We start from the raw sequence: 13834 nt of genomic DNA on the forward strand, positions 1-13834 counted from the left end.
ATTCAGGAGCAAACCATGTTAGAGCAGCTGCCAGCGAGAATCTCCTTGCAACAACAGAAACATGAAACAAATTATCAAGTACTTGACAACCTTTAAAATGCGATGCTGAACCCACTGCAGAACAATCATTATATTGTTTCATTATTTATGGAGGTGTGGTCTTTCTCTGTGTAAAGAGGACACTGTATCCTTGCTTCTCAATTTCTTTAGCATATACAAGCTTCATTTTTATGCTTATGTTCTCTGAGGGGAAATAAAAATCCCTTATTCATGTTTAGAAACTAGAACTACTCAAAACTAGAGCTCTGCTCTCCTAATTACCTCCTTTCATACAAAGCCGTTGCTTTTATTATAAAATATGACTACTTTTGTTTGAATAATTTTTCTCATGATCATCCCACTTTCATATTCACTAGGCTGAAAAAAATTTCTACTTTAAATTTTAAATCATCTGTTTAAGTTAAGAGTGATCAAATACAAAGAGTAAGAAAAGCTTTGCTAGCCTAATTTTAAAAGGACCTTTGCTGTGGTACTTCCCAAAACTTACGCTGGTCTGTCCTCTAAAATAAGTGCTGTGGTGGAGAGTGGTTCGAAATCAAGATTCTTCCTCACATTCTGTTTAGGAGAGCGTGGTCTGTGAGCTCGTCCAGTTTTTTCTTCATATTCCTAGACAAGCAAAACAACAAGGCAAGTTAAAAGGGTGGAGAACAAGATGAACCACATGAGAATTTAAATAGGGTCTACAAAAGTCTTCAAGATAACCCTTTCACATCTCTGCCCAACTGCAGTCCCTTTAAAGCTTTACAAATAGAGCAACCTCAGAATTGAAAACAGTGTTAAAATTTATGCTCAGGAGTGAGTTTTGATGTTTTTTTCCATTCCCTCTATTTGTAGAAACATATGAAGTTCCTCTGACCAGCAGCCTGCTTTTATGAAGTACTGCTAAGAATGAGCTTACAAACAGCAAATACTATCTGACATATAAAATACGACCTATTTAAAATATTTTTGGTTTGATTTACATGGTTTTGAAATTGAAGCCAAAAACGACCACAAGCTCCTTGTCTTAAAACGGCATCATAAGATTTCTCCTACCCAAGCTATTTTCAGATGCCACAGTCCAACAATGGAAAAAGAAAAAAAAAAAGATTAAAAAAGGTTAAAATCACAGTGAGACGGAAGCCCTACACTTGTTATGACTCCTTGAAGAACAACAATCATAAATCATAACAGAGCATAATGTATTAACTTGTGTCTGTAATATAGGCACTGACACATTGGAGTAAGACTAGCAAAGAGGCACCAAGATGACCGGGGTCTGAAGCACGCAACACATGAAGAGAGGCTGAGAGAACCGGGCTTGTTCAGCCTTCAGAGGAGAAGGCTTCGTAGGGATCTTTCATAGACAGCAATAACAAGATGGTGAAGGCTAGTACAAGTCTCAGGGGTGCTTGTATAAAGAACACGAAGACAACAGGCACAAACAGCTATAAGGGGAATTCTGGTCTTAGTGGGGGTGAAAAAAAAAAAAAAAGACTAGGAAGGTAGTCCAACATTGGGACAAGTTTCCTGAGACGTGGCGGAACCTCTGACCTTGAAGGCATTCAAAGCTCAGGTAGATGAGCCCTGGGAACCTGATCTAAGCAGACTGTGCTCTGAAAGGCAAGTTAGCCTCTCTGAGGTCCTTCCACCCTTATTACTGTATCACTATGATCTACATCAGAGGACTTGGCATTACATACTATTTTTATTTTTCCTACAAACACTGTTTTGGAAGAAAATGTACTGAAAACATGACCTAATGGAATAAAACAACCTTTACACAACTGCCATCTACTCCAAAGCTTTAAGCAATATAGCAAACATTAAGTATGCAAAGTATCAGTGGTATAAAAACAATAAACATGGTCACACAGGCCCACAGAAAAACCAAATCCATACTACAGATACTTTCACATTTGACTTTGTAGTGAATTTTGCCACTTTCAAAAACCACCTGCTTTCATGTGTAGGTTGTTTATACCATTTCTATTAAAATAATAATAAAAAGAAACTATACTGTGAAAACTAATAATCACAAATGAGCACTATGAACAGTGTTCCAGCCATGGACTTTTTCCTATTAGCACAAACAGCTCCTCAAATGGTACCGACTTCTTTCTCTCAACCTAACCTGACCTTGGGCAATAGATCCAACCTTTCCAACACATTCAGAAACTAAAACGAGATCCCTATCACATACAGAAAGGCCTTCTCCTCCAACCTCACCTTAAAAAAAAAGATGGATGAAAAACACATGTGAATGCAGAGCAACACAGCTGTCGTTTACTACTCTGTCGTACAATTAGTTTCTAGTTCAAGCTAGTTCTGTGGGACTCACAGGTACAGGTCTGTGAAGCTCTCGGGACTTTCTGTGTTTGTTAACTGGGCACTGTCTCAACAATCAATCCTATGATGCCTGCATTGCTGTGACGGGAAACATTGTCATGAATTTGGAATGTCTGCCTCATTAATACCAGTTAATACTGCTATGCATGACATCAGTTTGAAAACAAGGAAAAGAACCAAGAAAAACGTATTTCAATTACTCAACAGTACTCAGCTTTGTTTAGTGAAGGGATAGTGCTCATGCTGACAAAGCTGTTCACTAAAAAAAAAAAAAAAACCTCTAGCAAGAAAATAAGCAAAGAAATATAATAAAAAAAGGTATTGTGATCGACAGCACATTCAGAAAGCTAAGACATTATTCTTGCATTAATAACTCCTTGCAAGCAGCTGACAGTGACCAGTGTATGAATGCACCATCATAACATGCTTCAGCTGCACCATCAACTGCGGAGTATATCCACTCTGCTGACAGGAATGAAGTAAATGGCTATTCTTTCTCCCAGTTTCTATTAGAAGACTCATTTTTTCAATAGCTATTTTTCACAAATTAACATAGTCAAATATTAACTTCTATTACCGCTTCTACAGACAAGGTGAACCTTGTCCCTAAATCTAATGTTTTTACTCCTTTGAGACACTACGAGTGAAAGAAAAAACATCCAGCATCCACAAGAAACTGGTAATATGAAGAAATCATCATGTATCAGTCAGCCTAAAGCATCAAAGAACTTGACATTAACACACACACACAATGCTTATGACAGTAGAAGTTCCAGAAAAGATGCTTAATTTTGGCTTACAAAAATTATTTTTGGGCTCTTCTTTCACCGAAAGCCAAGTGCAGAGCAAAATTGCTTTTGGAAGGTGAGAAAAACTGTAGCACTGGGCTGCAATGGGGATTTTATTCCATATAGTAGAATTAATTTAGAAATCTCATTCAGCTAAGCACTAAGTTTTCCAGAGCAGGCATATAATTCTTCCAATAATTTCTTGGTTAAGGAATGCTTTATTTTGGCATATGGGTGGCTAGTTACAGTCCTGGCATATTAGTATAGTCATTCAAACCTCTTAAAAAGCAACAGCCCACCCTACATTTCAGCAAGTATTCGCTGATGTGTCTACTCTGCACTACCCTACAGTAAAGAAGCCAGACCAGCACAAAAATGGGAGTGGCACATTTTATCAGACTACAACTATGAGTCCTTTGTAGTGATTTCATCCTTTTCAGTGGCAGCCAAAAAAGAATAAAAATGTCTGTTGGTGACAGTCATTATCTATAAAACTGTTTTAATTTTCCTTAACTAAAAAAAAAAAAAACAAACCAGAAAAACCCCACTCCACCCCCCCCCAAAAAAAAAAAACGCCCAAAGTTCACAGAAGAAAAAAAAAAAAAAATCGTGAAAATGATTTTTTATTCCAGTAAGAGGAGAATGTGATTTTGAACTGAGCATTATGTATGATACAGCAATGAAGCAGATTGAAGCCTCCACAAACTCATATTAAGAGTATCTGCTGACTGAGCAAGTAGAAGTATTTGCACATACAGGGATACTGCAATAGGCTGAACCACACAATAGCTCATTTTAAGCTTTTTCTTTTTCAAACAGAAAAAAAAAAAAACCAAACAAAAAACAACAAACCAGATTCAGATTTCTCACAGGTACAAATTATTCAGCATCTATTTAAATCCTACACTGTAATTAGGGGTTACTAACCTGATATGATTGTAAGTTAATTTTAGGATCAATTTAGGATGAGCCGATCCTTTACGATTTAGAATACATACTTATCACTGAGATCACCTAGGCTTTCTTCCAGGTTTCGTCTTAACCTATTCAGCATTCAGCCACAATAGCTGAACTAGGGTGTGAAGATGTTCTAAGAGAGTGTGCTGTAGATTAAAGCACTGATTTAAAAACCCCAAACCAACCAAACAAAAAGCCCCAGAGAAACACACACACCTCCCGGAAACCAAGTTTAATTCTGGGTGGAACCTGACAGCTTTGCAGTTGAGATGCAAGAAGCACAACTTGTGGTGATCCTCCGCAATTCTCCAAGAAAGAGAAGCTAACCCGGCACAGGGATGCAAACCCATCTCTACGGAGAAACACAAACGCCCCAGCCGAACACAGGGCAAGAGCTAGGAGATCAGCTGCGCTAACCGGGAGAGAGAGCAAGGGCTGTGTCCCTTCGCACCCGCACCAAGCAGCAGCACGGCAGCGCCGAACCCACCACGCACAAACTGCTCTATCAAGGTCATCTCGTTTCGGCCCTGCTCCTTTCAAGGTAACCACTCTCCGAGGAAGCCGAATACGAAATATTCGCGCTAGGTGACCCAGTAGCTAACGCCACGCTGGCTCCACTCCGGCTCCGCGGCTAGCAGCTCCGCACGGGATGGGAGCCGGCGGGCCGTGGGCACGGCCGCCGCTGCCCAGCTAGCAGCAGCCTCCCTCCGCGCTACAACAGCCCACGCCCCGCGTGGGCCCGTGCCGCCGCCGCCTCCCACCCCCGGCGGGGTCCCGCCGCGCCGCCCCGCCCCTCCTCGCACAAAGGGGATCCCCCTTCCCGGCAACTGGGTTCTCTACCGGACCCAGCGAGACGATTTAAAAGCGGGTTTACTGATACGCCATGAACTCCGCGCCCACCCCACCGTCTGCCCCCCGACCTAAGCGCTCAGCAGCCGCCCGCCCTGCCCTGCCCGCCGTCGGCACGGCCCCCAAGCACTCACCCACCTACCCACACCCCCACGGCCTCGCTCACCATGAAAGCTGCGGTCCTTCACAGGCGGCAGCGGCGCCGGAGCCCCATGCCCGCACCGCACCGCGGGCCTGGCTCCCCGCCGCGGCGCCGCCCGGGCCCGCACGGCCTCGCGGGCCGCCCGCCCCGGGCCGCCCTCCGCCCCGCCCCGCCAGCCCCGCTAATCACCCGCGGAGCCGGCCCGCCCGATCGATTCTCTCCGTCTCGCCAGCGCTGCCTGAGCACGCACGGCGCGCGCGCCGGCGGCCCCGGGGGAGAGGCGGCCCCGAGCCCGCGCTGCGCGGAGAGTACGCGGTCCCGCTCGCCTCCCGCCCGGCCCGGGGGAGGCGAGCGCCTGCTGTGCCAGGCGCCGTGCTCCGCCTGGCACACACAGGGTTTCCGCCTGCTGTGCCGCCCGAGCAGCTCCTTCCCAGCCCGCTCCAGATCTAGGTCCGTGGTGGATCTAGGTCCGTGGTGGACCCCTGTGTTCGAAAGCTCCAACCCGGGGTTGATACCCGAGTGGCTGTGGCACCATCGTTGGAGACCCGCCCGGTATCACATTATCTGTTCGTCTACAGCCGCCGGTTGGCCTTTTTGTCAGCGCTGTACGAGGGATTTCACGCTCCTGCATCTCACTGACCAGGGTTTGCAGCAGCTGCCGGGCCGCACTGCTCACGGCCTTTATCAAGGCCTGATCCTCAACCACCGAACACGCGGCAAGGGCCAGCTCGAAACCAACCGGAGTCACTGAAGTATTTGGCTTTGCAAAAGCTGAGATAACAGCTAGCATTTTTGAGAAACTAAGTTATATCAGCTATTGTTTCAACCTGTGACTCCTCATCTAATTGACGGATGCAGCGATACGATACCAAATGAGGAACAGCTCCCTGTTTAAAAGTACCTCAGCTTCATTCCTGCCATCACCAATTAATTACAGACATCTGCCATCCAAGCATCTACTGCCAGAGTAATAATAATTACCACAGTGGCAAGGCAACATAGCTCATGAAAAGCACTACAGCCTCCAATGCCAATGCTTTTTCACATAAGCTATCCAAAGCAGTAAATTATCACACATAATATTAAAAAAAAATATGTAAAATTACAGCTATTAACACAGAAAAAACCCTTCAGATCATGAGGAAGAGCAACCTTAGGTGGACAACAGTATTCCTGTGCTAAATCTCTGTGAAAACAGAAGGATACTGCAGCTCTCCTGGGCATAGGAAATCGCCATTTGTCAATCCACAAAAAAAAGAGGAGCTCAATCAACTATGCATTCTGTGAAACACTGACTGGGAGAGAGTGATGCCTGCTGACTTGGGAAGACACTGATGTGGGTGAAAAGCTAAGTAGGCTCTAACTCAAACCACAGCTAGCCACACGTTACACAGACATTTGGTACCAGTCACTAATTTTAGGCTGCCACAATTAGAAAAGTACCTGAGGCTACTTGAACAAGTTATGCACAAGCTTTAACATGATTCTCCCCCCCCCCCCCCCCCTCCCGGAATTCCCACCTCATTCCACATACAAGCTAGGAACTGGACCAGGATTGCACAAGCAAACAGAAAATTGTTTTTTTTTTTTTTTTCCTGGTTTTTGAGTCTGACTGCTACCTAAATATTGTTTCAGTGTTCCCTTCTGTTGCTTCATAGTTTTCTACTGCACGTCCATCTGTAATCTCTCGCCTTTTATTTATAAAGTGGTTTACCAGATAAATTTAAGCTGGTACACAACCAGCACTTCACTGTCCTCCACTGCCCTTCTGGCCCCTCACACCATTTTTTTTGTGCCAACGTAAGTAGTTGTGTGACTGTACAATACACTAGAATGGGGAAACGATACTGCTAAAAACTCATCTTTTGTTTTATTGGATTAATTTGGTTACTCTGGTAATGTCTGCTGTGGGGCAATGTAAATGTGGAAGGAAAAGGAAGGAAAAGGAGCCAGCAGCAGGACTGTTTCTTTCAGAAGCTTAATTGAAACCAGCAGATCATGAAAATTGTGATGACCTTCAGGTCTGGAAACAAAGATCTGATTCTTGGCATGGCTTCAAGCCATAAAAAAAAAAAGTAATTTTAATGGAGGCTCTTACATATACAGCACAGCTACAGTAATCAGAGAACTTAAGGAGACTGACAGCTCAGGCAAAGATCAGATTATGAGAATATCCTTCAAAACTTAACAGAAAGAGAATACAAACTGCTGAGCTCGGACATTGAACTTTCAAACAACTCCTTAAGGGATATATAAGGGCTTTTTATATAACCCCAAACCCAGTACAGAACTACTCTGAAATGCAATTAATTATTACTGATCTGACAACCTGAGAAATCTGAGTTGCACACTCAACCTACACACTTTGCCAGTGATATGGCAACTTCTACAATTAATTAACGGTTCAAGAACCATCAGCCCTACTGGCTTTACCCTTCTATATATATATTTAATCCTCTTACATTACAGAAAGGATACCAGAGCAGAAGATAGCAATGTGATGACAGAACTTGACTGAAATAATATTGTGTACGTGAAGTTTTATCTTCCACCCGGACATCCTTCTCATATTTAGTACCACAGTATTCTCCTGTTCCATATTAAACAAATTAAGAATGCTTAAGCAATGTAAGGGTAAGAGACTATGGCCAGTTCACATGAGGCAAACCTCACACTGCCTATTTTTAGGCATTGTTTCAAATACTCTGAAATTTCCCCCTTTTCCCCTGAAAAGCATCTACTTCTCTCTTCTGATTACAGGTGATATGGAACTTGGGCTTGCAACTTTGGTCCCACACAATCACACTGAAGTTAAATGAATAAAATAATGCACATATCTTCCAAAAGGTTAACAGTAAAGAGAGAACTAGAAGCCGCATACTCTGCTTTGCAGTCCTGCGTTCCAGCCACTGGACATTTTAACGATTTTTACATATATGTATTTTTATAGCATCATATTTTGAGCAATGGAGCCATCAAATTAGGGAACATTTAAAACCTAAGTCTAGATAAGGCCAAGTCAGGTCTTCCAAGAAAGAATAACAATTTGCTGTTTTGGAGTCTGTCACCTCTAATCATGCAACATGCTACATTTCAAACGGTTCTCACTCTCAGGGTTCTTGTTTCATTCGGGATATATGTAAATAATTTATGTGCTTTTTGATTCATATAGTGACACGCTTTATTAAAGAAAAAAAACAAACCAACCACCAAACAAAGAAAAACAACAGAGGAACCTAGAATAGTTCCCTACATTCGAAGTACTCGGAGACAAAGCACACCTATGAACCATATGGCTTAAGAACAGCTCTTTATTGTCAAAAGCAGGATCTGTAATCAGATTGTGCAGCATACTCTTACAAGTGACTCCAATATGAGTCACAGCAACAAAAAAAAAAACACCCTACTACTTAGAACACTGAAAAGGACGTAATTTAATCTGCACACACAAACATGTGCACAGTTTCCCTATATACTGATACTATCTCGTACTCTACAGTATCAAACAAGTGGAAACATCTACAAGAAAAGCTTCCAGCAGAGCAAGCATCTGGTAAGTGCTTGAGCAAGAGAATACAAGCTAAATGGTTATTTACTTTTTTTTTTTTGGATGAACATCTGCCAGAATAAAATAGTACAAACATCAGCTTTCACCATTTCTTTAAATGTCACTTCCAGGGACTGGGATTACATTAGATATGGATTTCATGTAAATACATAATTTTACATAAACTGTATGTCTGGCCACTGCTCTCTCCACATCAATTTTCTGTATAGCCTCAGCACCATACTCTTCTAAATAATTTCCCAGTCACTTTTTCTTCTGACATTTCACATTAGTGCTGATGTTACAGAAGAAAACTTATCTTTCCTACCTAGTCTCAAATAACATGCTCTTCATGCCTGGCTGAAGAGCATGTCAGAACCGTCCACCTCATTCCAAGCGAGACACAGAAATACAAGGGCTCTCCATGCCACGTCAGCTTCATGCTGATGCCACCCTGAAATGGCCAAAGCACCATGTTAACTCTGGGATGCAGGAAAGGAGTCACAGGAAAATGACATTTTATCTTGCATGTTCTCAAATCAGTTGCAAATATGACCTCAAATACTTGCAATGTTCAAGACAGCATAAAAGCCACCCAGGAATGCCATCTACTTTGCATTGTACAACAACTTGTATTATTCTGCTGTTCAGATATCCACCGCAGCACACAGTTACTATTTTAGTTCGCAAACAGCTGTCTATGTAGATGAGTATGTCCAGGCTTGTATTTAGCTACATGACTTCAGTATGTACGCTGAACTAGTGTGAGAAAAGGTACTTCACCTGATACTTTTAACCATATTCCACTTCCCTCCCTCTTTTCAAATCTCTCTGCTGATTTCTATTCTGCTTCCTCATCAAAATTTGTGCATCTCTAAGGATCTCTGACCTTTTAAATTTTGATACTTGTCTGCCCTTAGCAATGATAGAAAAGCAAGATGATAATTGCACTAAAGCCTTTTTGAGTTGTTTTCTACATCCATGTTTGCTTCTCTGATCCTTGAAATTACCCTTGAAGCAGTTACTGGTGCCAATTTCTTACATGTCTAATAAAAGCTCCTTTTGTATTCCTACTGATGCTGTGCTTCATATTATCTCTCATCATCTGTTCAGACTTGCAGCCTCTTGTGCATTCTGTTTAATTTTACAAAAAAAAAAAAATCAACATTTAAATTTTCCTGAATATAATCTCCTTTACAACTTAATGTTCAGTCTTAAGGAGAAGAGATTATATCTTTGTAACACAAATATAAATAAAATATATAAAGGAAGGCAACATACCTTCATAGTCTATCTTAAAGCAATGGCTATTTCCAGGCATTAATATTCATGAAATTGTTTCCACTGAACTTTGTCATGCTAAAGAGACAACTTCTCAATAGAGCAAAAGAAAATTTTTACATGGAAATAACTAACAGGCACAAAAAATGCGTAATAATATCACATTGAAAAATGAGATCAAGTGCCTTCATAGAGAGAGGAAGAATGAGAACATAAAATTTGAAGAAATGTGTTTCCTGTCTTTCTTCAGAAAGACACTTAAGGAAAAAGTACCAGTCTGGCTTTTTAAAATCCTTACATCTGGATCCTCAGGGTTTCTAGTAACACACACACTCCATTCATTTTGCAGAGCCAAAGAACATCAGCTTTCTTTGTTGTTGCTAGTGAGCCCAGTAAGAGTTAGCCTTTCAAACCCTTCACCTCCCTCCAATTCTTTAATTTTAGATGAAGTTTGAGATGTATAAACTGGAAGACAGACAAAGAAAACCTTTGGGTCAGGTTTCTTGGAAGCTTGCTTCTGTTTAACACAGAATTAACATACTGAAATCTAGGAAAGCTTTCTCAATTCATTTTACATTTTAGCAATGCAAGTTCTAGTCTCCTCTTAGGATAGGCAGTTCTACCACAATATTTAGAGGCTAACACACCTGCCTTTAAGGATTTGTCTCCAGTTTTGCTTCACAGTAATGTTTTGCCAAGTGTTTGTGCGATGCAACATTTAAACATATCTGCCAGTATTTCCAGGCTTGCTGTCTACAGACTTCTATTTTCATTCCAAAACCCATGGGGAGAAGAAAAAAATCCAAAAGCCTCCTGTGTGTTTCTTATCAGAACGCACAGTGGAAAGCTACCACACTGAAAAAACTTACTGGCTATACAAAGATGTAGGTGTTTCAGTATGTATAAGCACTAACAGACACGCAAATACCAGCTACCTGTTGGATTCTCATTTAACAGCAAATGAGAACAAACTTCTACCAACATATCAGGTCTTCTGAAAAGTTGTCTTCCCTAGCCTTGAAATTTTGGGAGTAGGAAGGGCTATGTACTTCATCCTCAGAAGTCAAGCATTTTTCCAAGAATTTATGGCTTCCTGCATTTAAAAATAATTTTGTGCCATGCGAATTTTTCGTGGTTTAGGTTTATATTCTGTCTAACGCTAGGCATCAACTTGGGCTACAAAGTGACTGTTTCAATTAAGTCAAACTTTAAGATCTCACTGGACAACTTTAAAACTTACTGCATTTCCCCCTAAAACGTACCACTAGCATTGAAACAGACCCTTCAGTAGAGACTAGCAGCTGATGTTTGTACTGCAATAACAAGTTAAAAAAAGCTTATACTTCTATCTATTTATTATTTTTATTTCAGAAAGGAGATACCCACCCTTAAACACCGCCTGTTACACCTATTTAGGATCCCTCCAGCTTTTGATCAAGACAATACATGAGGAGTTTTAGACAGTGATAAAACTAAAATAAAAGCTTTAAAACTGGCAAAGGAGGAGGGGGAAACCCTCTCACTTCCTTTCTAAAAACACTTTGCAGCTTGTCATAACTGTTGGAAGTTATACTCAAAGCCTATCATTTTCTGTTAGCCTAATGCTTGTAATATATTCTGCGCTTTCACATGTTCATAACATAAGGGAAGAAGTTCCAAGAGCATCAGAAGCAGCACTTTGGCAGCTAGACTCTTTGCTAGATTATGATACCTGGGTGGGTCATATTACATTCTTTTATTATTAAAATACTCAAGAAAAATTCTTCTGCCATAGTATTAAATTACCTTTTCATTTACTGTGGATGGGAGCTATTACTCTTGCTTTATTTGTTTAAATATGATAGTAGATTTGTTTGAGGCAGGTAATTTTCAAGTCAGGACAAGGGCAGCACACTCTTTGTAGAGTAATACAACCTACTGGAATTGGTGAACAATCTATTTAGTACATTTCTTCTTGGGGAAAAAATAATATATTTTAGGACTCCATCAGTGACAAAATAGGTTTCCTTTACTTATTTTTATTTGCTTTCCCCAAAGTTAGATGCCCTTTACATACAATTACAATAAAATAAAAATATTTTTATTTGGATCAGAAGGAAAGACATGAAATTTTATGTAATGAATGTATTTTAACACACTCGCAAGTTTTAGCTTATAATTCTTGAGTGGGAAAATTAGAGTTAAACCTCTATTTCTAGAAATTGCAACAAGACTAAGCATAAGTTAGTTTTAAACTAACCTCAGTAACTATGCCTTCTTGCACTGCAACTACACTTTTGCTTCTTTGTTCTTACAAGGAGGAACTCGGGCACACCAGGACAGATCTAAATCCTGCCTTTTTGAAGGCTGACAAGTAGAAATGAACCCCGACGAGGAGAACACAGGAAGTGAATCATTTACACCCTCAGAATTCTACTGCGGAACAGAAAAAAAATGCACTAGACAGTTTATAGCCTAGAACACTTTAAAGCGTGAATTAAGTCGACATGCAAACACCTACCCTGCCATTACAAACTATAGCCTTTAGTCACAATGACTTATTGAGTGATCTATCCAAGGACAAACTCAGTACAAGCAGAAGACAACGCTTTATCGAAAACTGTAGATCTAGCTCCCACAGAATCAGCAGCCAGCTTGAACCAGCCATTTCCTCTTCAAAAGGCCCTGAATGGTCCATCTGCATACAGTGTAATGCACAGTTGAGACAAATGCTTAGAAAAGCTCAGTATTTTTAGACAACTGCCACCCATCAGCAGAGGGCAAGAGGAAGCGGAACACATGGTGGCAGCTAGCCACGCTGCACAGCTTCCATCTGGACTGCTCTTGTACACAGGGCTTCACGGTAACCTCCACACATCAGCAGTTGGGGGACTGTTGTTTGGGTTGTTTTTTTCATGGATAAAACACACTGCTCTCAACAGCAGCTCTTATCACTGTCTGCCTAAAGCATGGGTTGTAGTAGTCTCTTTCAGTATTTCTCACTTGGTGCTGTTCCTCTGCAACTCTTTTCCACCTAATAGGTCCAAGCCAAAAACCAGGCTTTAAGTAAAGCGATTTTATTAATCAACAAGGATTATAGCTTAAAAAATAAAAAAGGAAAATAAGTGAAGATCAACTTGAATGATAACTGACCCAAATCAACTTTCAAGTTTTCCCTCAAGTACTGTTATAAGCTTAACTATCCATCCCGTAAAAAAGCATCACCTATGAGCAAAGCAATGTATTCAGCTGTTTCAAGAGTTCATTTTCACTTTATCATTTGCTGCAGAGTAAGTCTCTTAAGTATAACTGATTTTAATTGACTAGAATGTTGATCCCACATATAGTCATGATCCAATTATTACAGAAAAATGAACCGGTAGATCATGTTGATTTATTTCCTGTTAGTGCATCACCCCAAAAAGAAAGCCTGTTGTGTCTCCAGCTGAAGACAGCCCAGTTGGGAAATTTTATCATTGATACCAAAAAAGAATGACACTTTTCCATGTCCCCCATCTCCTTGAAAGAAATAAATACTGGACTAATTGAAAAAAAAATAAAAAAAAATTTGGTAGGAGGGTGTGGGAACACACTGCTGGCACCTTGTATGATAGAAGCAATATTGTGTTAATGTGATCATCAAGGCTGAATAATCTGACTCAAAAGACTCTGCTGTAGTGGGAAGGGCAGAACAAGCAAGGTGTACTGAAAAGCCTGGCAATGAGCTCTTATGCTGCCACTCCACCTACTGCACACCTGCAGCCTGCTCCTGGGACCTTGCACAGACAAACTTCTTATCCAGAGCTGTGCACAAACCCCTGTAGTTTTACACTGCATCTGAGGTGGGCAGACTGTTTTCATTACTGGTGGTTTCATGGCTTGAATCCAACTCCCCAGCAATTC

General features: G+C 41.1%; 1 protein-coding gene across 1 annotated transcript in view; it reads right to left on the minus strand.

Moving 5' to 3' along the window:
• Positions 1 to 13834, minus strand: part of TBC1D14 (TBC1 domain family member 14) — a 71126-nt gene that overhangs the window by 28250 nt on the left and 29042 nt on the right. Inside the window, exon 4 of the mRNA XM_082482183.1 lies at positions 548 to 666. Coding sequence (XP_082338309.1) covers positions 548 to 666 — 119 coding nt within the window. The remainder of the gene's footprint in view (positions 1 to 547; positions 667 to 13834) is intronic.

This window comes from Vanellus vanellus (assembly GCF_965231255.1).
Source record: "Vanellus vanellus genome assembly, chromosome: 4".
Lineage (NCBI taxonomy): Eukaryota > Metazoa > Chordata > Aves > Charadriiformes > Charadriidae > Vanellus > Vanellus vanellus.